The sequence below is a fragment of the Gorilla gorilla genome, chromosome 17 (genome assembly GCF_029281585.2).
Source record: "Gorilla gorilla gorilla isolate KB3781 chromosome 17, NHGRI_mGorGor1-v2.1_pri, whole genome shotgun sequence".
Classification (NCBI taxonomy): Eukaryota; Metazoa; Chordata; class Mammalia; order Primates; family Hominidae; genus Gorilla; species Gorilla gorilla.
The window spans coordinates 38,204,661-38,228,235 of record NC_073241.2 but is presented as its reverse complement, the minus strand read 5'-3'; the positions used below and the strand labels follow the sequence as shown (position 1 = coordinate 38,228,235).

At 48.2% G+C, this 23,575-nt stretch overlaps 2 protein-coding genes across 5 annotated transcripts in view; one reads left to right on the top strand and one right to left on the bottom strand.

The window, feature by feature from the left end:
- The window catches only part of IMPA2 (inositol monophosphatase 2), a 50,672-nt gene extending 49,507 nt beyond the window's left edge, over positions 1 to 1,165 (top strand). For all 4 annotated transcript variants that reach the window (XM_055368434.2, XM_031003748.2, XM_063699377.1 and 1 more), the window contains one exon: positions 631 to 1,165. In XM_055368434.2, the coding sequence (XP_055224409.1) occupies positions 631 to 746 (116 nt within the window). In that variant the 3' untranslated portion in view covers positions 747 to 1,165. The remainder of the gene's footprint in view (positions 1 to 630) is intronic.
- Positions 1,166 to 9,001: 7,836 nt separating this feature from the next.
- LOC129528335 (adhesion G protein-coupled receptor A3-like) overlaps positions 9,002 to 23,575 on the bottom strand; it is a 49,934-nt gene continuing 35,360 nt past the window's right edge. Inside the window, 3 exon segments of the mRNA XM_063699403.1 lie at positions 9,002 to 12,105; positions 16,625 to 16,829; positions 18,877 to 19,096. Coding sequence (XP_063555473.1) covers position 12,105; positions 16,625 to 16,829; positions 18,877 to 19,096 — 426 coding nt within the window. The 3' untranslated portion in view covers positions 9,002 to 12,104.

The window sequence follows — 23,575 nt, the reverse complement described above, 5'->3', positions numbered from 1 at the left end:
GAGCCACCATGCCCGGCCTCCATTCCATATTTTAAAGCCGCCATCACTCTGATTTTACCACTAGAGCACCTGAAGGCTCACGTATGTGCAAGCAGGTCTCCAGCCCATGCATCCAGAGCTGTTTCATATCCCTCAGGAAGATGCAAGGCTTTATCATCTTGCCCGAGCTTCTTCGAGTGTGGGTCCCACAGCAGCGGTGCACCCCCAGGCAGGTTGCCTCAGCCCCACCCAGACCTGTTGAGGCAGAGCCTTGGTTTCACAAGCCCCTGGCTGACCCCTGTGCACAGTCATGCTTGAGAAGGGCAGCTCCCCTGTTCGGGTCTAGCCCATTGCTTGCATTTCTTAGGACTTTTATGTTCTCCATCTCTTAAGGCAGTGGCAGCTTCAGAGCTGCACTCTGTTCTGTGCAGCCCTTGACTGCATTCACACTGGGGTGGGGCGGGAGAGGCTCCATCCCTCTATTCTTTGCCAGATTCACTCCTAGACCACCTGTTTAATACGAGTGTTGGGGCTTGGGCACGGTTCCATGTGCCATTTCCTGTGCTGTGTGCATGTGGGATAAGTTGTTACACAACATTGTTCAGCCCTCTCTGGTAACCCGGATGCCTGGCTCTCTCTGTCTGTCTCCAGGTGGACCCCTCGACCTCATGGCTTGCAGAGTGGTTGCGGCCAGCACCCGGGAGATGGCGATGCTCATAGCTCAGGCCTTACAGACGATTAACTATGGGCGGGATGATGAGAAGTGACTGCGGCTGAGGCAAAGCTGCTCCCAAGGCCTCCCTGGGCTGCTGTGGGCTCCTGGGGAGGTGGCCCTCGTGGCCCACGCTCCATGCCAGTGGCTCACGCTCCGCTCCTGGCTACCCCAGAGGGAGTTGTCACGCTACAGTGAGTGGCTGGCCTTTTAAATCCACGTCTCTCTCACCAGGATTTGGTGTTTAGCTGTTTCTCTCTTTAATCTCACGTAGCCTTTTTCAGGTTAGTACGTGTTCTTCTGTCAGGGCCAAAACTCAAATCTCCTGTGAAATACGTATTGATAATCCAATCTTGATTTTTCCCCCCAGAATATAAATCTCAGGTAATAAGGCTTTAGAACTGCTGATAAAGCGGATCGTTCTCAGGCCCTCCCCCCGGAGTACTTCAGAATGCAATAAATCAAAATAATGGCCCTGTGTGTATCTGTTTCCTCTTTAAGCATGTCGCCTGATTCCCAAACAACTCTGTGGCTCTCATCCACTGCTGTGGATCTATGCTCTCAGGAAGCTTTGCGAATGAAACCCAAAGCCCATGCGAATGAAACCCAAAGTCCATGCGAATGAAACCCAAAGTCCAGTGTGTGCCAGCTGCTGCCTCTGATGAATACCCTAAAGGCGACCCCAGTAATATCATGTGAGTGTTCAGAAGCCAAGACATGGGACAGACAGAAGGAAACTAATCTCTGAAAGCTGTTGTTTCTGTGATCAGCTTTTTTGTTTTTGTTTGAGTTGGGGTCTTGCTCTGTCTCCCAGCCTGGAGTGCAGTGGTGTGATCACAGCTCACTGTAGCCTTGACCTCAGGACTCAAGTGATCTTCCTGCCTTAGCCTTCTGAGTTGGGACCACAGGCATGCACTAGCATGCCAGGCTAATTTTTAAAAATTTTTTGGTAGAGATGGGGTCTCACTGTGTTGCCCAGGCTGGTCTCAAACTCCTGGACTCAAGTGATCCTCTCAGCTTTCCAAAGTGCTGGGATTGAATCACCACACCTGGCCAATCTGTGATCAGTTTAAAGAGGAGAAACTGGGCCTTACTTGTTTCTCTTTAGGAGGCGGAATAGTATGTAAGAATAATTCTAATGAGGCTATTAACTGGCTGGCCAGACATCTTTCCTGAAGTTTAAGAATGAGAAAGTCTTGGCCGGGTGCGGTGGCTCATGCCTGTAATTCCAGCACTTTGGGGAGCCGAGGCAGGTGGATCACTTGAGGCCAGGAGTTTGAGACCAGCCTGGACAACATAATGAAACCCTATCTCTACTAAAAATACAAAAATTAGCTGGGTATGGTGGCGCATGCCTGTAATTCCAGCTACTTGTGAGGCTGAGGCCCGAGAATCATTTGAACCCGGGAGGTGGAGGTTGCAGTGAGCTGAGATTGCACCCCTGCACTCCAGCCTGGGCGACAGGAGACTCTGTCTCAAAAAAAAAAAAAGAAGAAGAAAGATTAACTGAATTTAAAAAATAACATATTCCCAGAGGTTCACTGTAGGGTGAGCACTGTGTCCTGCCACGTTTGGAATCGTTTTGTCTTTGAAGAAGTGGAGCCTCTCCTGGGGCTGGCTCGGTGCCCTTGTCTTTCCAGCAACAGCGTTAGTTATAGTCATCTTTGAGACTGGCTTTTCTTTCATCTCTGGAGAGAGCTTGATTCGTCATCTTATTGCTTTGTCTGAACTAATTTTGTTTAGTAGAGCTTTTCAATAAATAGTTTGGATTTTTTAAATGAGTTTAAAATATGCTCATGTCTCTCCAAATTGCTGATTATTCCCTTAGGCCTTCGTTAGCCCATCTTAATTTTCTCAGAATATACTCAGATCTGAGTATTTATACAGATGTGCAAGAAATTTCTTACATTCTCATGGATTTTGAGATGTAGTGCTTATTAGTCATATAATATCTGGAAGTTTTCTTCAACAAAATAACTCTCCCAGCACGTTGAGAGGCTGAGGCAGGATTGAGGCCAGGCATTCCAGATCAGCCTGGGCAGCATAGCAAGACCCCATCTCTAAAAAAAAAAAAAAAAACCCAAAACTAGATGGGTGTGGTGCACAGCTACTTGGAAGGTTGAAATGGGAGGATCCTTTGAGCCCAGGAGTTTGAGGTTACAGTGAGCTATGATTGCACCACTGCATTTCCAGCCTAAGCCACAGAATGAGACCCTGTCTCTATAATAAAAGTTTTTAATTAGCCAGGTGTGGTGGTGTGTGCCTGTAGTCCTAGCTGCTTGGGAGGCTCAGGCAGGAGGATGGCTGGAACCCAGGAGGTTGAGGCTGCAGTGAGCCATTATTGTTCCACTGCACTCCAGCCTGGGTGACAGAGCGAGACCCTGTCTCAACAAACAAAACAAACAAAAAAACAAAAAGAAAGAACTGCCCCCTTCCCCAACCTCAGGAAAGGCCCTCCCAGCCCTTGGGTCAGGACAGCAGGAGGCCCTGAGGGAGCTTGAGCTGACTCCTGGTTCTGCTTCTGCTTCTGCTTCTGCTTCTGCTTCTGCTTCTGCTCTGTCTGGAGTCTCAGGCTGCCTTCAGCAAGTATTCCGCATGAGCGTCATCCCTGCGGCTTCAGGAGAAGCAGAGTGAACCTTGGAGCACAGAGAGGCACCCAAGGTGGGGACCTGCGGGCTTGCCTCATTCATCCCTGGACAAGCCTCCCAGAAACGAAATGGGCTGCTTACCTCTGTGATCCTCAGAGTCAGCAAAACTGCTTGCTATGTCATTTAGACCTCTTACAAAATGATATTCATCTATCGCTGGTGATGACATTCATTCTGATTTCCACTCATAGGCTTCAGGATACTTGCCCTCATTTTTTTTTCCCTTCATTTCAACAGTTTTCACTGAGTGTCTTGTGGACATGAGTCATCAAATGTTTTGCTGCCTTTATGATCCAATCCCAAATAAAAAGTAAAACATTTGTCCTAGTGCATCACTGTCACCACTCAGACCAGGAGTCAGGACGCGGATTGATGTTCAGGTAGCTGTGTGGCCTTGAGAGGGCCATGTCAGCTCTCTGTTGGTGCCGGGTGAAGTCTGTACTGGGGGCCTGGCTGCCTCCCTCACAGGGTTGGGAGCATGTCCCAGGACGACACCTAGGAGAGTACCATGAAACCAGAGAATGACGGAGGCAGTCTCAGTCAGCGTTGAGATTTATTTTGCCAAGATTGAGGATGTGCCTGGGAAAAGGACACAAGCCACTGTAGGATCTGTGGTCTGCACTTTTTTCCAAAAAGGATTTTGGGCACTTCAATATTTAAAGAGGAAAGAAAACAAAAGCGGGTATGGTCTCATCCTTGATTAGAGCTCATTAATCCACATACTGCAGGCAAGGAGGGGGAAGAGGAACAGTGGGTTACATGGGGGAGACGGTATTTTTCGTCTCCTCTCATCCCTCACCGGGAAGATACGCTGTTAATTTACATTGTCTGGGTGAGAGAGGCCACCTGGGAAGACACTGCCTTCTATCTCTAGCCATTCTGTTGAGGAACAAAAGGAAGGTCGGTGTTCCTCCTGACTCGGCTTCCAAGCTTACCTTTTCCCTTGGGCATAGTGAGTTTGGGGGTCTCCAGATTTTACCTTCCATACACATCAACTGTGGTTGGTTTTTTGTTGTTTTTGTTTTTTACAGTTAAATATATTATTAAAGCATGAAAAGATCATGATGTCTCCAATAACCAAATGTTATTCAAGAAAACTAGAAATATTTAGATTACACCACAGCTTAGACAGGCTTTGCCTGATTTATTAAGCCATTTACAATCAGTTCTATCATCCATACCCAAGACTTCAGGGCTGGAAAAATACATCCCATAGCTTTCCTAGTAGGAACCACATTCATCATTGCTTTTTTCCGTGGAGGCAATGTATAAATAGAGCAGCTTTTTGAAAACATAAGCAGAGGCCCAAATCAGTGGCCTAAAACTTGGGTGATCTGGGGAGGCACCAGGCCATCTGAACCAGCGCTTTGTCCCCAGCAGATGTTGGGACATGCAGGGGCTATGCATGTCAGCACAGGGGGCCACTCAGCAGCAGGGTAAACTTGAGGTACTGGCCTAGCCTCTCTGTGCCCCTCTGTAAAATGAATTAAACTGCACTCCTCCCAGGACTGTGTGGATCAAATGAAATAGTGCATGCACGTGACCACACCAAACAGATGGACAAGAAGAGCAGAAAGACTGCAGGAGCCAGGACAGAGGACCCAGAGTCAAAGGCTTCTAACCCCAACTGCTTCTTGCCTCTTTCTCTGCCCTGGACTTCCTTTCCCAGTTTCAGCCCCACAAATTGCTTCCTCTTTCTGTGAGTGAAGGCTTCAGGGTGGAGTGAAGCTAAGTCACTTGTAGAGGCCCCCTGTAGAGGAAGGTGAAGATGAGAAGTCCATATAGATGGCATCAGCGAGTGCCAGGACTGGATGCCCCAAACACCACAAGCCATGTCGCATCCTGGGGGTCGCCTGGGCAGGCCTCTCTACCATTTAGTCACTGCAGTCAGCCACAGCCCACAGCACATCTAAAACAAAAGCACCTGTAATCTCAGCATATTGGGAGGCTGAGGCGAGCAGATCACCTCAGGTCAGGAGTTCAAGACCAGCCTGGCCAACATGGTGAAACCCTGTCTCTACTAAAAATACAAAAACTAGCCAGGCATGGTGTCGTGCACCTGTAATCCCAGCTACTTACATGGCTGAGGTGGGAGACTCGTTTGAACCCAGGAGGCGGGGGTTGCACTGAACCAAGATTGCATCACTGCCCTCCAGCCTGGGTGACAGAGTGAGACCCTGTCTCAGAAAAAAACAAACAACAAAAAAAACACAAAAGTAGTAAGTGTGGGATGGGTGACGCAGATGGAAGATGAAGACATAGGGGACAAAAGCAAGGGGCTATTGCAAAGGATCTGGAACTGCAGCTTCAAAGCCAGGAGTGCAGAGCCGGTTGGGGCAGGGCAACCATCACTAAGCTGGAATGGAGAGGCCAAAATCTGAACCTGAAGTTGGAAGAAGAGGGGAACAACACCGCTGGCCTCTAGGAATGGGAAGATCCTAAGGGGTGACTCCAGTGCCCAAGTTCCTATGCAAGTAGTAGCCACACAACTTCCCAGAGTGTGGCATCTCACAAGGAGCAGAGGTTTCAGTTTGTCACTAGTCACATGTCCCGTCTTACCAGATGCATAGGTAAACAGGAGCCCTGCCCTCCAGGAACCCCCTGGACTCTGCAGGCTCACAGTGCCCGCATGACAGCACCGAGCAGGCCAGCTGGAGATGTGAGGGGGGTGGGGAAAAGGATCTGGAGCAGGATGTTCAGGTGGAGGCAGAGAGAAATGGCTAGGGCTGCAGTGGGATAAACACGTGGTTCTGCATGGCTGCAGGAGGCATCTTGTTGCTTGGAGGGTTGGGGAGGTGATGCTTAAACACATAGGCCAACTCAGGGCCTTGGGCACCATGTGGAGCAGTCCAAACTTTGTGCTGGAAACACGGGGAGGATACTTGTGATACTGCGTGTGTCAGTCCTTCTACTGGAGAGCTGGTTCTAACCATCATCAAGTGAGAGGAGAGGAAGCCCTCAGGTGGCAGCTGTAGCTCTATTCGGTGAGAATGTCATGGTTGTCAGTCATGCTATAGGGTTGCCCTCCATCAGAATGATCTGATATGTCTATGCAGAAAGTAATTTGGAGGGTTTTGACAGTGTCTCCTGTGGGCTTCTCGGACTGAATAATGGAATCTCAGAAGGGAATGTCCCTTAGCAATCACCTATTCCAACCTTCTGACCTCCAGGTCTCAGCAGTCACTAGTTTTGTGGTAGATTGCAGGCATGTCTGGTGCGTCCAACACTAGAAAAGTCACGGCACTGGACAGGGAATCCCCTGCCAACCTTGGGGGAAGGAGCTGGCGTGTAGGGCCATGAGTTGCTCAGGTTGGATGGTGTGCCACCTCATAGCCCTTGCCCAGATCCAGACAGCTGGCAATCCTCCATCTCCTGCCCCTGCCCGAGGATGGCCTCAGTCCTCATACCTGTGCCGGCTGAGAGTGTCACATCCACCATCTGGACCACGTTCCCCAAAAACCATCTCAGTAAGGGTCAGAATGGCCTGCAACTGCTGCCAACTGGAAGTTTCCATGCTGTGAAGTCATTAATTCCCCACCTGTAAGTCTGGAATGCCATCAGGTGGTTCCAAGATCTCCGCCTTTGACAGGGTGGTGGCTCCCAGCCACTCCCATGCATCAGGCCTGCCTGTGCACGGAGGGCCAAGTCTGTTGGGCCCCTTGGCTTGGAGAAGAGTTTCACTGAGATATTAGTAACTGTGAGTCACCACACGCAGCAGTTGTGCAGGTGTCAGGCTAAAAAGAAGCTCAGATAGGACCCAGAACAAATGGGCTCACTTGGGACTAGGCAAGGGATTATAGTTCAGGATGTGTGTGCTACAATGATGGATCAGGGCATATCCAGGGATGTCATGGCAAAGATAAATTTTTATTTTTATTTTTTTTGAGATGGAGTCTCGCTCTGCTCTTGGCTCAATACAACCTCTGCCTTCTGGGTTAAAGTGGGTCTCCTGCCTTGGCCTCCCGAGTAGCTGGGATCGCAGGCACTCGCCACCATACCCGGCTAATTTTTGTATTTTTAGTAGAGATGGGGTTTCGCCACGTTGGTCAGGCTGGTTTCGAACTCCTGACCTCAAGCGATCTGCCTGCCTTGGCCTCCCAAAGTGCTGGGATTACAGGCATGAGCCACTGCACCTAGCCAAAGAGGAATCTTTTAAAGACAAACAGATGTACACATGAGCGGCTTTGAAACAAGGCTCGTAGGTGACAGAAGCTCACTGCAGGAGTTGGCTCTGTTGATTGGGGGAGGCGGCTGTTGCCAGGTCAGTGTTGCATGCTGGTGGCAGATCTGGAATACTGTGGCCTCGAGAAGTCCTTGCACTAAGTCGTGATGCTGGTCTGGGTGCAGGAAAGTCTTGGGATAAGTCCTGTTTCAGGCATGTGGGCGTGAGGGCTTCTTGATGGCCTCCCACCACTCCATTTTGCTGGAGTTTAATGTAAGTGACTCCATTTTGGTACCAGCAGCTTTCTCAAAGGTTTTGGGTTTTTTTTTGCTTTTGGGTTTCAACAACAGGAATTGAATTAAAGCACTTAACATGTATTACTATTAAGATATGTCTCTGTTTTCACATTCTATAGAGTTAGTTTTTTTTTTTTTTTCACTTTGTAAAAGAAGGGAATATATATTTAGGTTTGATATCTCCAGATTTTAGGCCGGGTGAGGTGGCTCACGCTTGTAATCCCAGCACTTTGGGAGGCCAAGGCAGGTGGATCACCTGAGGTCAGGAGTTTGAGACCAGCCTGACCAACATGGTGAAGCCCTGTCTCTACTAAAAATGCAAAAATATTAGCCGGGCATGGTGGCCCACGCGTGTAATACCAACTGCTTGGGAGGCTGAGGCAGGAGAATCGCTTGAACCTGGGAGGCGGAGGTTGCAGTGAGTTGAGATCACGCCACTGCACTCCAGCCTGGGCAACAAGAGTGAAACTCCGTCTCAAAAAAGATATCTCCAGATTTTAATAAAATCAATATTCGTATGCAAAAATTTAACAATGTTTCCCTTTTTGCATTATTTGAACTAAATGCAGTTGGCCTTCTACCTGTTTTCCTGGCAGCAGGTGAAGGTGGAATGTCCCAGCTGCCTATTAGGCAATAGTGCCTATGGCGAAAACAGCTCCTGGCTGGCAGGGGGAAGCTGATTTGGGAGGCGCCATCACTAAGTAATGGAAGAGAGCTATGCTATGGGTGTGGTGATTCCTGCTAGGGGCACCCTGGGGCTCCTGGAGAGACTAGTTTCTGCAGGGAATGAGCTTCCAGGCCAGGCGGCCTCCACACGTGGAGATGTGAGTGGGCTCTTTCCTCCCTCGCAGCCGGCTGTGTGGACTCTGTAAGGGCTCCTGAGGAAGAGGAATCCGGGGGACCGGTTCCTGTCCTGCAGCCTCAGGGTGGGCCGCTGCCAGGCGCGTCCCTGCACGCGTAGAAGGAAAGCGCTTTCAGACGCGAGTGCGGCTTCGTCATCTGGGTTCGTGCTGCCAGCGCGGCTTTTAGATGCTTTGGGCTCCGACTCTGTCTCCCTCTTCTTCAAATCATGAGGGCACTCGGGCACCCCGGCGTGAGAGGCAGGTGGTCCCAGAGTCCGTGTCACCTGGGTCACATCTCCAAGGCCCCAGGCCGCCCCCGGGCGGCCCGCCCCCAGTCCCCGCAGCCCGGAGCAGGATGGGCCCGGGCTGGACTGAGGGGCTGGGGCGCCCGTCTGCCCTGCTGGGCGCAGCTGTCTGGGACCACGCGGTGCCCCGGGTCGCCCCCCAGCGTCGCCATCACCTCCCCCAAGACGTCCCCACGCGGCGGCCACACTGCGCTCCAACGACCCGCGCTCTCGGACCCGGTAACACTGACGGCGGTGACTCCCGAGTTCCCGGGACCAAGCGGGCCCGCCCTGGGAGCCTGAGCTTTCTCCTCACTCTCGGGAGCCCTGGGCTGCGAGGCGACAGCACAACGGGAACAGACTCTCCGGGACCAGCCACCACTTGGGGTTGTCTCTGCAACCCACCGCTCCGCGCCGCCCTGACCCGGTACCGGCCCGCGCGGCGGTATAGGCGGGCGCTGGGTGCTGGTCGCTGGGCGCGGAGGCTTTCTTTGCCAAGGGCAGCGCGCCCCCTGCTGTCCGAGCGGAAGAACTGCGCAGCACGCGAGGCCGCAGACGCCCTCTGGTCAGGGCCCTGCAGAATGGCTTGGGCTGGGACTCGTCCTGCGCCCTTGGGCGAGGCCATTTGTCCCTGGGTCGGGAGGAGCTTAACCGTGGGGCTCGGCTGTATCCGCGATGGCAGGGGCACAGGACAGCGGGGACTGTGACGGAACACATGCCGTTATTCCATGCATTGTGCCGTGCTGTGAGTGCATAACCAAAAAATACCAACTCAGTCCATGGCTAAAGTAAGGATATGCAATAAAAATTTAAGCCTGATAAGAAAAAAAGTGAGAAAACTAGTTCACCCAGAGTTTAATCAAGTTTTTGACAAGAGGGTGTTTTTTGTTTTTGTTTTTTAAATTGAAACAGGATTTGGGGGCTGAGTTATTGCATGCAGCAGGGTTAAACAAATTTACATTTTATCAAAATAAAAAGATGCTTAAAGAATACATTGATAGGCCGGCACGGTGGCTCACACTTGTAATCCCAACACTTTGGGAGGCCGAGGCAGGCGAATCACCTGAGGTCAGGAGTTCAAGACCAGGCTGGCCAACATAGTGAAACCCCATCTCTACTGCAAATACAAAAATTAGCCAGGTGTGGTGGCAGACGCCTGTAGTCCCAGCTACTCAGGAGCGTGAGTCAGGAGAGCCTCTTGAACCCAGGAGGCCAAGGCTGCAGGAGCTGAGATTGCGCCATTGGACTACAGCCTGGGTAACAAGAGCAAAACTCCATCTCAAAAAACAAACAAACAAAAAACAATGATAGCATATATTTTATCTCTTGTAGTACAAATCCTCATATTGACTGTTGCAGAAAAATACCTGTAATGCCTTAAACAACAGTTTTAAGAAACATCAATGACCAGCAAGTTACAAACAAAATGCCGTGATCAACATATTTAACTGTCCATGTATGAAGCTTTTACAAACACATTCAGTCTTCACTGTCTGAGCCAATCAGTTTTAATTTCTTCACAGTCCTTCATCTGTCTTTTCACATGACACTTGGCCAGTGGTGAATTTATAATGTAACAGTATTTTAGACCAGTTTCCCTCTCCATACTTCCTCATGCTAGATCTCAAATTCATGTCTTCTTCCCAAAGCCATGCCTGTTTTTTTTTCTTTTTCTTTTTTCTGGATAGATGTTTTTCAGCAGTCACTGGTTGACTTTGAGGTACTCTCTTGTTTTCTGTGGCTCTTCTGATTTGACAAGAGGTTGTTTTTGTCTTTGTATGGCTACAACAGTAACTTTGGGAAACCATTTAATCAGGTTTGGCTAAGTATAAGATGGAATCTGAGTTATGCTTCTGAACACTGACGTGTGCAATTTTGTGTTGGTAACAAGTACTGCCAATTAAATAAATATTTGAAGAACGGGGCCATGGCTTTATTTTCCAAATCTTCCCAGAACACTCAGAAAAATCTTAATTTAACTCGACTGAACATGCCAGTCATCATTTATTTAATATGTCCCAACTACATCAGTTACTAGCTATGAGAGACCTTGGACAGGATTTTTACATTATCTGTGCCTCAGTGGCATCATCAGTGAAATAAAGATAATCATGGTACCTATTCATAGGTTAAGGATTAAGTGAGAGATATATTGCTGGTGAGGAAAAATGTTTCCTCCACCCTCTTAGGTTCAGTTAATGGGGACCTGCAAATTACACTGAAAATAAAGATTAATAAGAGAAAAAGTATACAATTTTTATTAATGTTTATGTGCATAGGAATTCACAGAAAAGAAGTGGAACTCAAAGAAGCAGTGAGACTCAGGGGCTGATAACTTTAACAAAGAAAAGAGTATTTGACCTTGAGGGAGGACAAGGCACTGGGAAGTGACTGGGGAGTATTTGGGGAAGGTGATGGAAGACAAGGCTATTTCAGAAAGGCTGGTTTATGTGGACTCATCTTGGTGCTAACTCCGGTGATAAGAGCCACTCTGTTCTTGGTGGGGGCGAGGGGGACACCTTCACAGGGTACTTTATGCCACCTTCACAAGAAGGCATTTATGATCTGATTTCAGGCAGAAAAGGAGAAGACAGAGAACTCTTTCAGCACGTGTGGATCCTCCATTACCTTCAGCTCAAAATAATCCTTATGCCACAATGGCATATTGTGGAGTGGCATCATTTAGGCTCCTTCATTTCCCTGTCTGAAACTTCTCTATGATGTGTCACATTCCAGAAGCGAAGTTATTTGATTGTTCCCATTAAACCAGTCTCTCTGCCCTGGGAATATCTCAGTCCAGTTAAACAGCTGTGTCTCATTTCAGGAGGTGGTGGTGCAGGTGGGGGTGGGGCACCCCCAAAGGTGGGTCTTTATGTGTGCAAGCAATCAGGCATTGAATGAGGGCATTTCTATGGATACAAAGGAAATACAAAGATTAACCATTGGTGCTGACTATAGATCCTGTTTCTAAGTTCACAGGGCCATTAGTTCAGATTTCTAGATATTGGTCTCCAAGGATCCTTACATAGCGGAATGAGGATGGCAGCCACAGCATCGCAGTCCTGTTACTTCCCGGCGCTTGGAGGATTGTGCTCTGGTGAACTTTCTGAGTCACCCAAACTGCTGTGGTGATGATTCTGTTAAAGTTACACTGAGTGATTCAGCTTCAGGTTTCAGGGTTTCTGGAAAAGGGCAGTTTTAGTTATCAGTGATGCCAAATTAGGACAGGGGAGAATACTGGAAACACTCATTACTGACAACATGCACAAGACGGCCAGATCCAGTTTACAAAGAGGTGAAAATAACTCAAAGACAGTAAACATGACAAGTATTTGATAATCCACCAGGATGGGTTGTAGTTTTCCACTGAAACAAAATTTCTCTCTAGAATCACCTCCATTTTTATCAAAGATAATCAAGACAGGCATGATGGCTCATACCTATAATCCCAGCACTTTGGGAGGCTGAGGCAGGAGGATTGTTTAGCCCAGTAGTTTGAGACCAGCCTGGGCAACATAGCGAGACCCCATCTCTACAAAAAATAGAAAATCTAGCCAGGTGTGGTGGCATGTGCCTGCAGTTCCAGCTACTCAGGAGGCTGAGATGGGAAGATTGAGACTTGGGAGGTTGAGGCGATCTTTGTTTTTTTTTTTTCTTTTGAGATGAGTCTCACTGTGTCACTCAGGCAACAATATAGTGGTGATCAAAACTCACTGCAGCTATGTTGGGAGTCCCCACCCCAACATAATGCACTGCTCCTTCTGCGCACCCAGCACGCGGCTGTGTTTCTATGGCATGGAACACTGATGACTTTGTGTACCTGTTTGTGTTCATGTTTGTCTCCCTTTGCTTCAAATTGTCAACTTCTTGAGGACAGGAATGATGTCATTATAACTTATAATACTGTAACTCCAGCACCCAGCTCAGAACCTAACTATGGTAAACAAAAAAGTAATAAGAAACGTTAAATATGGGCACTCAATATGGCCAGGAATTGTGCTAAGTGCTTTATATACTGAATATACACCCCCAAATATGCCACTTTGGCATAAGGATTATTTTGAGCTGAGGAAACTGAGAATGGGCACATGCAGGACGAGCTGTCTGCCCTCCCCTTTTCCGTGTGAAAGCAGGGCATAAATTCCCCTGTGAAGGTGCCCCCTCTCTCCATGCCAGGAGGGGAGAGTGACTCTTCTCAGTGGAGAGGGAGTGAGCATGAACAAACCTTGCTAAACTCACCGTCACCTTCTGTTAGCATCCCCCATATGTTCCTAGCCACTTCTTCATGATTTCCCATCCATGAAACCCAAACCTCCTATTCTCTGTTAAAATGGCAGGTAAGCCCGAGTCTAACCACTTTTTTGTTTCACTTCTTTTCGGTAAATTCTCATGCACATAAAACATTTATTTAAACATTTTTGTTATTAATTTGTTTATTTTTGTAGAAATGGGGTATTGCTATGTTGCCCAGGCTGGTCTCAAACTCCTTGTCTCAAGCAATCCCCTGCCTCAGCCTCCCAAAGTGCTGGGGTTCCAGATGTGAGCCACTGCACTCAGCCACGTAATTTTTTTTTTTTTGAGACAGAGTCTCACTCTGTCGCCCAGGCTGGAGTGCAATAGCAGATCTCGGCACACTGCAACCTCCATCCCCAGGATTCTAGCGATTCTCCTACCTCAACCTCCCGAGTAGCTGGGATTACAGGTGCCTGCCACCATGCCTGGCTAATTTTTTTATATTTTTAGTAGAGATATGGTTTCACCATGTTGGCCAGGCTGGTCTTGAACTCCTGACCTCAGGTGATCCACCTGCCTCAGCCTCCCAAAGTGCTAGGATTACAGGCATGAGCCACCGTGCCCAGTGATTTTTTAAAAATATTTGCCTTTTTCCCTGTTAATTTGTTTTTTAAAAAAGTTTAATTCACAGGGCCCCAGGCAGTGAACATAAGAGGATAGAGGAAAAGTTCTTCCACTTAGAGAGTTTTGGCAGCCGCAAAGGAATGACTGGGGCTCACTCCTGAGGGTGCAACCAAGATCTCTCGACACTGACCATGCTGACGAAAGGAGGAATTCTTACCACACCAGCCCCCCACAATTCTGCTCAGAATCTGGTCGAGCGAGAGTGGTAAAAAGTCTCTCCTTGTATTTCCCTTTCCAAATTCGAGTTAGTAGAAGAACATCTTTGCAAGAGCTCGTTCTTTGGGTGACCCTTGTGAGCTTGGTTTTCAGCACTCATGTCCTTTCCTCTCAGGGACAACCATTGTTTTCCTCTGTCTTTTCTGTCATTGGTCACAGGGGAGAGCACAGGCACAGGTCCCAGCAGCGGGTGAGCTTACGGTTCTCCCAGCAGCCTCTGCTCCATCCGGCCTCACACACTGGTGATCTTATGGTTCTCACTGGACCAGCATCTGTTTGGACCCATTTTGCTGTGGATCACCAATTTCTGAAAAGTCCAGCAAAATTCTCCTTCTGTTTTATTGTGTGTCCTGACAGCATGGCATGGATCTGGTGAGAGAGTTCTCTCCCTGGCTTTCTGCTGGCTGGAGCACGGGTCCCTGGCCTGCACGTGGATGTGACTGGCTGTCAGGAAAGGGCTGCACGAGGAACATTTTCTGTCCGACTATTCCAGCTCTCAGGGGACTTTGTCTCAATAAGGTCTCTCAGCCCATAAGGGACCTCTGTCATCTGTCCCCTCGTTGCCTTATTGACCAAGAAAGTCTCATCTCAGTATCACCAGTCTGGTGTCACGGATTAGCAGGTTTGTGTGACTGGAGGCAGCTCAGGTTTGTGGGAGACCAGAGACAAGTTTGCAGAAACACTGTTCTTAATGCCTGTGACAACGAGGGCTTGTGCTTTCTTTCTCTCTGGCCATCTTTGGGAGTTGACTCTGGATCAAGGAAGCTGCAGCTTCTGCACCCTTCATGGGGACACCTGGGCTATCCATGGTTCAGCCATAAAAAGGCTTATTGGTTTTAAGTCACGTATACAAAAGGTATATTTCTGGGGATATCCTTTGGTTTGGAAAAGCTTTTGCATTTGAAAGGATTTTTAGAGAACTTTCATCCTAAAGAAGTAACTATTGGGACCTAGGGGAAGCGTCTTAGTCACTTTGGCCTGCTCTAACAAATTACCGTAGATGGTGATGTAAACCACAAACACTGATTTATCACTGTTCTGGAAAGTTGCAGGGGCCCGCATGGTCAGATTCTTGGTGAGGGCACTCTTCCTGGCCCTGTCCTCATCTGGCCTTCCCTTGGTGCATGCATGGAGAGAGATACAGATGCAGGGGAGGAAACTTTGTGTGTCTCTCTTTTTATAAGGATATTAATCCCATCATGAAGGCCCCACCCTCATGATCTAATCTAACCCTAATTGCCCACCACAAGCCCCACCTCCAAATACCATCACATGGGGATCAGGCTTTCAACAAATGAATGTTGAAGGACACATTCAGTTTTTAACAACATTCCATCCCTGACCCCTCAAAATTCATGTGCTTCTCACATACAAAATACGTTCAGTCCATCGCTACAACCTGAAAAATCTTAACTCCTTTCAGCATCAACTCTAAAACCTAAAGTCCAAAGTCTCATCTAAATATCACTCAGGCTGGGTACGGTGGCTTACACCTGTAATTTCAGCACTTAGGGAGCCCCCCACAAGTGATCCTGGGAGAATCACTTGATCTCAGGAGTTCAAGATGAGCCTGGGCAACATGGCAAAACTCCATCTCTACAAAAAATTTTAAAAATTAGCCAGGAGTGGTGGTGCAGGCCTGCAGTCCCAGCTGAAGTGAGCAGATCACTTGAGCCAGGAGGTCAAGGCTACAGTAAGCAGAGATTGTGCCACTGCACTCCAGCCTGAGCAACAGAGTGAGACCCTGTCTCAAAAAAATAAAAATAAAAAATAAATATAATCTAAATCACATATGGTTGAGACTCAAGGTATGAGTCATTCCCAGGCAAAATTCTTCTCCAGCTGTGATCCTGTGAAACCAAGCAAGTTATGTAATTCCAAAATACAATACAGGTATTATCAGAAAGGGGTCCTGATCCAGACCTCAAGAGCGAGTTCTTGGACCTCATGCAAGAAAGAATTTGGCTGGGCACAGTACCTCCTGCCTGTAATCCCAGCACTATGGGAGGCTGAGGTGGGCAGATCACCTGAGGTCGGGAATTCAAAACCAGACTGACCAACATGGAGAAACCCCATCTCTACTAAAAATAGGAAATTAGCCGGACATGGTGGCTCATGCCTGTAATCCCAGCTACTTGGGAGGCTGAGGCAGGAGAATTGCTTGAACCCAGGAGAGAGAGTTTGCAGTGAGCTGACATCGCACCACTGCACTCCAGCCTGGGTGACAAAGCAAGACTCCATCTCAGGGGGAAAAACAAATAAGTGAGATAATGCTGTCACTCACACCTGGCTCATGCGCCAGCAGGAGTTGGGCACCCTCCAGAGACTGCAGGAGAAGGGGGAGGACTTCTCCTTGCCCTGGCTGTTCCTCCACCACTTCCACTGAGGCAGTATGGCACCTGAAGCTTCCTACCTACCCAAGGCCTGGCTGGGCAGGCACCGCAGTGCTCCTACTCCTCCCCTTCCCAGCCCCCGGACTTGCTGTTGCTGCCGCCGCTAGTGCCAATGCCAATACAATGACCGCTGCTGTCACCCTCAATGCACTGGCCCACCCTACAAGGCTCCTACCATCTTGACCACTGCCGCAGCACTGCCCCTGCCATGGCCACAGCCAGCTGTCCTCCTACCGCATGCTGCAGTCTCCATAGCAGCCACCAAATGCAGCAAGGCAAGCGGCAGCCGTAGGCCGTCTGCAGGCTCCAGCCTCCAGTGTGCAACAGGTGACCCTCCTCTTCCTGGCACAGAGCAGCTAGGCAGGCAAAGCCAGAAAAGCCTAGAGGAGGATGCAGGGAGTGGTAGCATTAGAACCTCACCTTATCATGCTGGCCACTGGGTGGCAGGGGCCGGTTTCATTGAAGGCACTCATACCCACCCTCCAAAGTCCAGCCTCTCCTTTTGGCACAAGCTGGCCAGGAACTGGGGACTGGAAACAACACATTGCCCAGCTCCCCACTCCACTGGAACTGCTGGGCTCCCCAGAGCTATGGTCCTTGGGGAGGAGAACCAGCAGCAACTCAGACCCAGCCAGCCCTCCCACCCAAGTGCTGGTTCCCGATCCTGGTGCCTCCACCCACAGAGCCCCGTCCCCCTGTGGTGTCTGCTACTCCCTGTCCTGCAGGCCCAGGGGTCCCAGGCAGTCTCCGTAACACAGAGTAAGAGGGTGCAGGCCCAGGAGCCACCACGGGTGTGGGGGCCCTGCCATGCTCAGGATTCCTGCAGAAACAGTGTGCATTTGCCCTGCTCGAGCAGGAGCAGGAGGAGGTCACCTTCCAGAGTCTGGAGTCCGGGGAGAGGAGGAAGACTCCTTCCTTGGAGGCTACTGCTGTTGCTGCAACCTTTGCTGCCACCAGCAGGGCAGCCCCTGATAGCGCCTCTAACCTGCTGCCTGCTGCCAACAGTATAGCCCCGGGATATTGCCCCTAACACCCCCGCTCCCTACTTGCTGCCGTGGTGTAGCACCTGATAGAGCCCCCAACCTCGGACACTGCAGCACCAGATAGCGCCACCAACCTGCCCCCTGCCGTGGGCAATGCAGCCCGATAGTGCCCCCAACCTGCTTGTTGCTGTGGGCCATGCAACCATGGATAGGACCCCCAACCAACCCCCCACTATGGGCAGTGATGCCCCAGAAAGTGTTGTAACCTGCTCCCCACCATGAATAGTGCAGTCACAGATCCTTAAGGCCCCCAACCCACTTCCCATGATGGGCAGTGCAGCCCCAGATAGTGGATAGCACCCTCAACCATCCCCCAGCCTTGGCGAACGACACCCTGGATAGCGCACCCAACCCACACCCCACCATGGGCAGTGCAGCGTCAGATAGTGGATAGCACCCCCAACCATCCCCCAGCCTTGGGGAACGACACCCTGGATAGTGCACCCAACCCACACCCCACCATGGGCAGTGTAGCTCCCAAAAGTGCCTCTAACCCATATGCTGCTGCCAGCAGTGTAGTCCTTGATAGTGCACCAAACCCGATCCCCGCCACAGGTAGTGCAGCAGCTGATAGCACCCCTCACTTGCCCACACTGACTTCCATGCAGTCACTGATGGTGCCCACAACCCACCCCACCACCCTGCCTGCCACCGGCTGTGGGTATTGCCCCTAAACTGCCCCTTACCATGGACTGTGTAGCCCCCTATAGGGCACCCAATCCACCCTCTATCATGGGCAGTTTGGCCCCCAATAGCACCTGAAAACCCCCCTACACATCTCTGCACCCCCCCGTCCCCCACTGGCAGTGTAGCACCATGAGATACTGCCCCTAACCTATCCCCTGCCACGGGCATTGCAGTCCTAGTAGTGCTGCCAAGCCACCCCCCACCATGGGCAGTGCAGCCATGGATAGTGCACCCAACAAGCCCCCCGTCGTGGGCAGTGCAGCCCCAGATAGCACCCCCACCTCGCTCCCCACCGTGGGCAATGCAGCCAGACCAGTCAGTGCCCCACCAGTCCCCCCAACCCCCACAGCACCTGCAGTGTAACCCCAATAGTGCCCCCAACCTGCTCAGTAGCACTTCCAACCTGCCCCACTGCTGCCAGCAATACAGCCTAGGATAGCACCCCCAACCCGACCTCCAATGAAGGCAGTGCAGCCCAGGAGAGCTTCCTCAATCTGCTCCCTGCCAGGGGCCGTGCAACCCCGGATAGCGCCCTCAAGCGGCCAGCCCCACAGCCCCCAGCTGTATAGAGGGTAATAGTGCCCCCAACCACCCCCACTCCCCGTAGCATGCAGGCAGCGCAGCCCCAGATAGCACACCTAAAGTAGTGACGCCCAGAATAACACCCCCAACCAGCAGTCCCGGATAGCGCACATACCCTGTTGCCCTTCTACGCTCTGGCTGGCTGCAGTCTCGGTCTTTGCCATCAACCACAGCGAGGTGAGCAGTGGTGCCGCAGGCTCCAGCCTCCAGCTTCCAGCCTCCAGCCTGTGGCGAGTGACTCCTCCTTCTTCCCTTCCTGTAGCCAGGCATGGAGCATCTCTCACTGCCAGCTGCCTCCTACCGTTCCATCCACTCTGCAGTCTCCATCTAGGTTCCTGGAATGGCAGTAAGAGTTCTACTAATGGCCAACTCAGTACTTCTAGCTCTCCCTGCCTCCCTGCCGGACCTGCACATGCCTGAGGCCTGCCAGTGACACTGGGACTTGATGGGACTCAGGGGGGTTAAAGTGTAAGGGAAGAGAAAGAGATGCTCATAGCAATGAAATAAGCAAAGGAAAAATAGACATGAGTAATTTTCCCATGATGATTACTCAGCAAACCCACATAAACTCCTTTCATTTTTCTCAACCAAGAATCCTTAGTCCTCCCTCTATGGGGTGCTCACATCAGATTCTACCCAGGTAAGCACAGAGCTTTCTGTGTCTGGAAGTGAAAGTGCCAAGCCTTGCCAGGGTCACCCAAGGGGGAGCAGGGGTTGATGGCTCCAGGACTTCAGAGGCCACCCTTCCAAACTGCCTCATTTTAAACAGAAAACTGAGGCTGAAAGAAGGAAGCAAATTGCCAACATCTTCTAGAGCTACCAATCCCAGAGAAAGACAAAAGAAACCTGGCAAAGTAAATTAGAGTTCCCAAATCACCAGAAGTGTAAAAGTCAACAGGCAGACACCAAAACTAATAATATCTTCACACAGAACTTGAAATGCAACTGTCTCTTTGATTACCAGGAAACCCCAGCTCAGGGTTCTAAATCTATCATGTACCCTTTGACATTTTTTTTCCTCCATTAACACTCACTTTATCCAAATATGCCTCCTCAGAGATGGAGTCCAAAGCTGGTTTCTGGAAGGAGACAGAGAGAGACCCCTCTGGTCCTGTGTCATAAGCCTGCGGGGCAGGTCAAGACTGCCTCTTGCCATGGCCCTTCTCTCTCTTTGGTAGACAGCAGCCTGCTCCACTTGGGAGCACACCCAATATGGCTTGACTGGGATCCCATCTGACTGAGGGTTCAGGATGGACATATAAGAGATTTTAAAGAAAAGTTTATCCTCCTCACCTTTTCCCTCTGCCTAGTAACAATACAATCTACACGCTAGCTCCTCTAGAAAAGTCTGCACAGTGAGAACTGACTATGTGCTCCCAGCATTTAGAGACTTGCTGTAAAGCCAACCCAGGAATATCAGGGCATTTCACTGCAGATGGTCAGTTGACCAACCCCCTTTGGAAGCGATTCAACAGGTGTGACCATGGCACAATGACCTGGAAACAGGCATCTCTCACCCTTCCTCTGTTAAAAAAAACCTGAAATCCTGAAAAGGCAGAGCAGATACAATATTTTTACCTTTTCATTTCCATCCTAAACTTTCACCACTCCAAAAAATCTAAAATGATCTTTCATGGAATAACTCCACTTAAATGCCCTCAGAACTTCAGCTGCTATATGCCTTGGTTTGGAACGCAGTTTGAAGTATTTGAGGTTGTTCTAATTCTGCAAAATGAAAAGGGAAGCTAGGCAAATACTGAAACTTGCAACCACAATATCTCATTACTTTGCTGAATAAATTGTATAAATTTAAAATAGAAAAGATACAGCATTCCCTGCCTAGGCCCAGTAACTATTGGTAGTGCTCACAAGCCTGCAGGGCTTGGAGGATCTCCTGATCCCAGGCAGTACCTTCAAGTCCCAAATGTTGTGGAAGTGCAAAGGATCTCCCAGGCACGCTATTAGCCTTTGCCTTTGGAGCTCCACAGCCACTGTCTTATTGGAGTAGCTGTAGTTGCAGATCTCAGTTCCCTTTTTCAAGTGGCAAACCTTTAGCTTCCTCTGAGCTTTGAGGTTCAAAATGGCCACTAAGGTGCTTGACAACAATTTTCTATAATGCACGCATCTTCGGTATCAGTGCAATTCAGGGATCTGTTCCAGCTTATCCACAGAAGAAGAGAGAAAAATTTATAACTGGACTTACTACCCACAGCTAGGGATGTGTCCTTGTTGGAGTTGGCACAGCTGGCACCGGCCTCTGATCTTGCTCCCCCGGTTCACAGCTGGGTGCACAGGGGTTGCGATGTGCTCAGGGTGTGTGCCAGTCCCACTTTCTGCCTCAGTGGCTGCCACTACCTCTCTGGGATCAGCCACAACCTTGTCCCGTCCCTCCTTGTTTTTCTAGTTTCTTGAAGTAGAAAGTTAATTATCGTTTTGAGGCCTTTCCTCTTTTCTGAGGTTAACATTTAGTGCTGTTAATTTCCCTATCAGCAGGGCTTTATTCAATTCCATGAATTTTTAAAATTTATTTTGAGGCTTTTTCTTTGATCCAAATATTATTTAGAAGTCTGTTGTTTCATTTCCAAGTGATTGGATATTTTGCTGTTGTCTTTCTACTATGAATTAATTCATAGTTTGATTCATTTCATTATGGCCAGAAAACACACTCGGAATGATTTCAGTTCTTTTATACCTGCTGAGGTTGGTTTATGGCCCAGGATATGGTTTATCTTCCTGAATAGTCCATGAGCACTTGAGAAAAAGTGTATATTTTGCTGTTGGGCACTGTTCCGTAAATGTTGCTTCTACCCTATTGGTTGATGGTGCTCTCCTGTTCTATGTCTGCTAGTAATTTAACGCCTAGTGATTCTACCAACTGCTGAGAGTGAGGTGGTCAGACTTACAACTAGAATTTAAAATGTGCCTATTTCTCCTTTCAGCTCAGTCAGTTTTATTTTGTGTACTTTGAGGTTCTTTTGTTTGGTGGGGACATATTTAGGATAACTGCATTTTTGTTGGATTGATACTTTTATCGTTATATAGTGATCTTTTTGCCCACAAGTTTTCTTTGCTCTAGAGTCGACTTTATGTGATATCAATGGGGCCACTCTTACTTTGATTTGAGTAATGTTTGTATGGTATATCTTTTTCTATTCTTTATCAACTCATGTTGTTAACTATGTTATGAATTTCCTATAAATATTTTAGAATTATGTTTCTTGTTCTTTCCACTCTGTCAATTTGTATTTTGATACACATTGATTATTTACATTTAAGATAAATATTGCTATGTTAGGCTGCTATTTTATTTGTTTTGTTTTCTCAGTTTTTCATTCATCTATTACCATTTTCTTATTTTCCTATTGGTTATATCAACATTTTTTAGATTCCATCTTGTTTATTCACAGTGTTTCTAAGCACAATACTCTTTATCATTTTCTTAGCAGTTCTAGATATTAAAGTGTGCATATGTAACTTATCACAGTCCATTAGTCAGCATTTTACCACTTCAAGTGAAATGTACAAAGCTTCATTCTACTTAGATCCCTTTACCCTCCCCCCTTTTAAATAGAATTAAGTATTTCCTCTACATACAGAGCATTTTTCTCCAAACATCAAATATGATGTCAGAAACTCATGAGAAACAGATTCTATTACATTTAACCCTATTTCTGCCAACCTCCAATGTTCTTTCTTTCCTGTGTTCCAAGCCTTCCTGCGTTATATCCTTTCTATTTAGAGAAACTCCCCTAGTCATCTTTTTAAAGGTAGGTTTGCTAGCAACATTTTCTCTTAGTTTTCCTGTCTGGTAAACTTTTTATTTCCCTTTGTTCATGAACATAGTTTCAAAAGATAGAGAATTTTGTTATGGTTCTTTTCTTTCAGTACTTGAGAAAATGTCCTACACTTCCTTCTGGCCACCATGGATTCAGATGAGAAATCTGCCATTCTTTTATGTAGGGAATGTGTTATTTATCTCTGGTTACTCTGAAGATTTTGTCTTTAGTTTTCAAAAATTTAATTATGATTTGCCTTCACCATGGATTTATTTAAAATTATCTTATTTGATGTTATCTCAGATTCTTGAATGTGTAGTTTCATAACTTTTGCTAAATTTGGGACATTTTCAGCCATTATTTTTTCGAATACTTTAAATACCTCTCTCCTTTCCTTCTGGTACTCTGATGTTATAAATATTCGTTATATGGTTATCACCCCACTTTCTAAATATTGAGAGAATCAAATCTTGTCTCATTCCCTTTAGGCCTTTCGGTTTTGTCCAAGCCACCACAATCACTCAGGAGGGAAACGACCACAGCTCCTTAATGAGCTCTATATGTTATGCCCTGCCTAGTATTTTCTCTATAGAGAAAATATACAGAAATATAGAGAAAACTCCCATACAAACATAAATCAGACGTTGCTCATTTGCTGAAAATCTACCACTAAATTAAGAATAAAATGAATTTACTGAATAAAGCTTACGATAGGCTCACCTTTGGAGTCTACTGCCTCCTGACATCACCTCCTGCCTTCTCCCTTCAGCCACTGTGACTTTTTTTGTTATTCCTCAAAACCACCAAGCACATTCCTGCCCATGGCTAGCAGCTGCTGTTACCCCTGCTAAAAAGAGGCAGAATCCTCATGTCTCACAGTCATTTCAGTCAAATTTCTGCTCTTCTGTTGATCTCAATAAAGTTTCCCATGACTATTCCTTCAAGAAGCCCACTCAATTTAATCTTGCTTTATTTTTTTAATAGTCTTTAAAACCACAGAACATTTAATATACATGAACATCTGTTTATGTGTTTAGT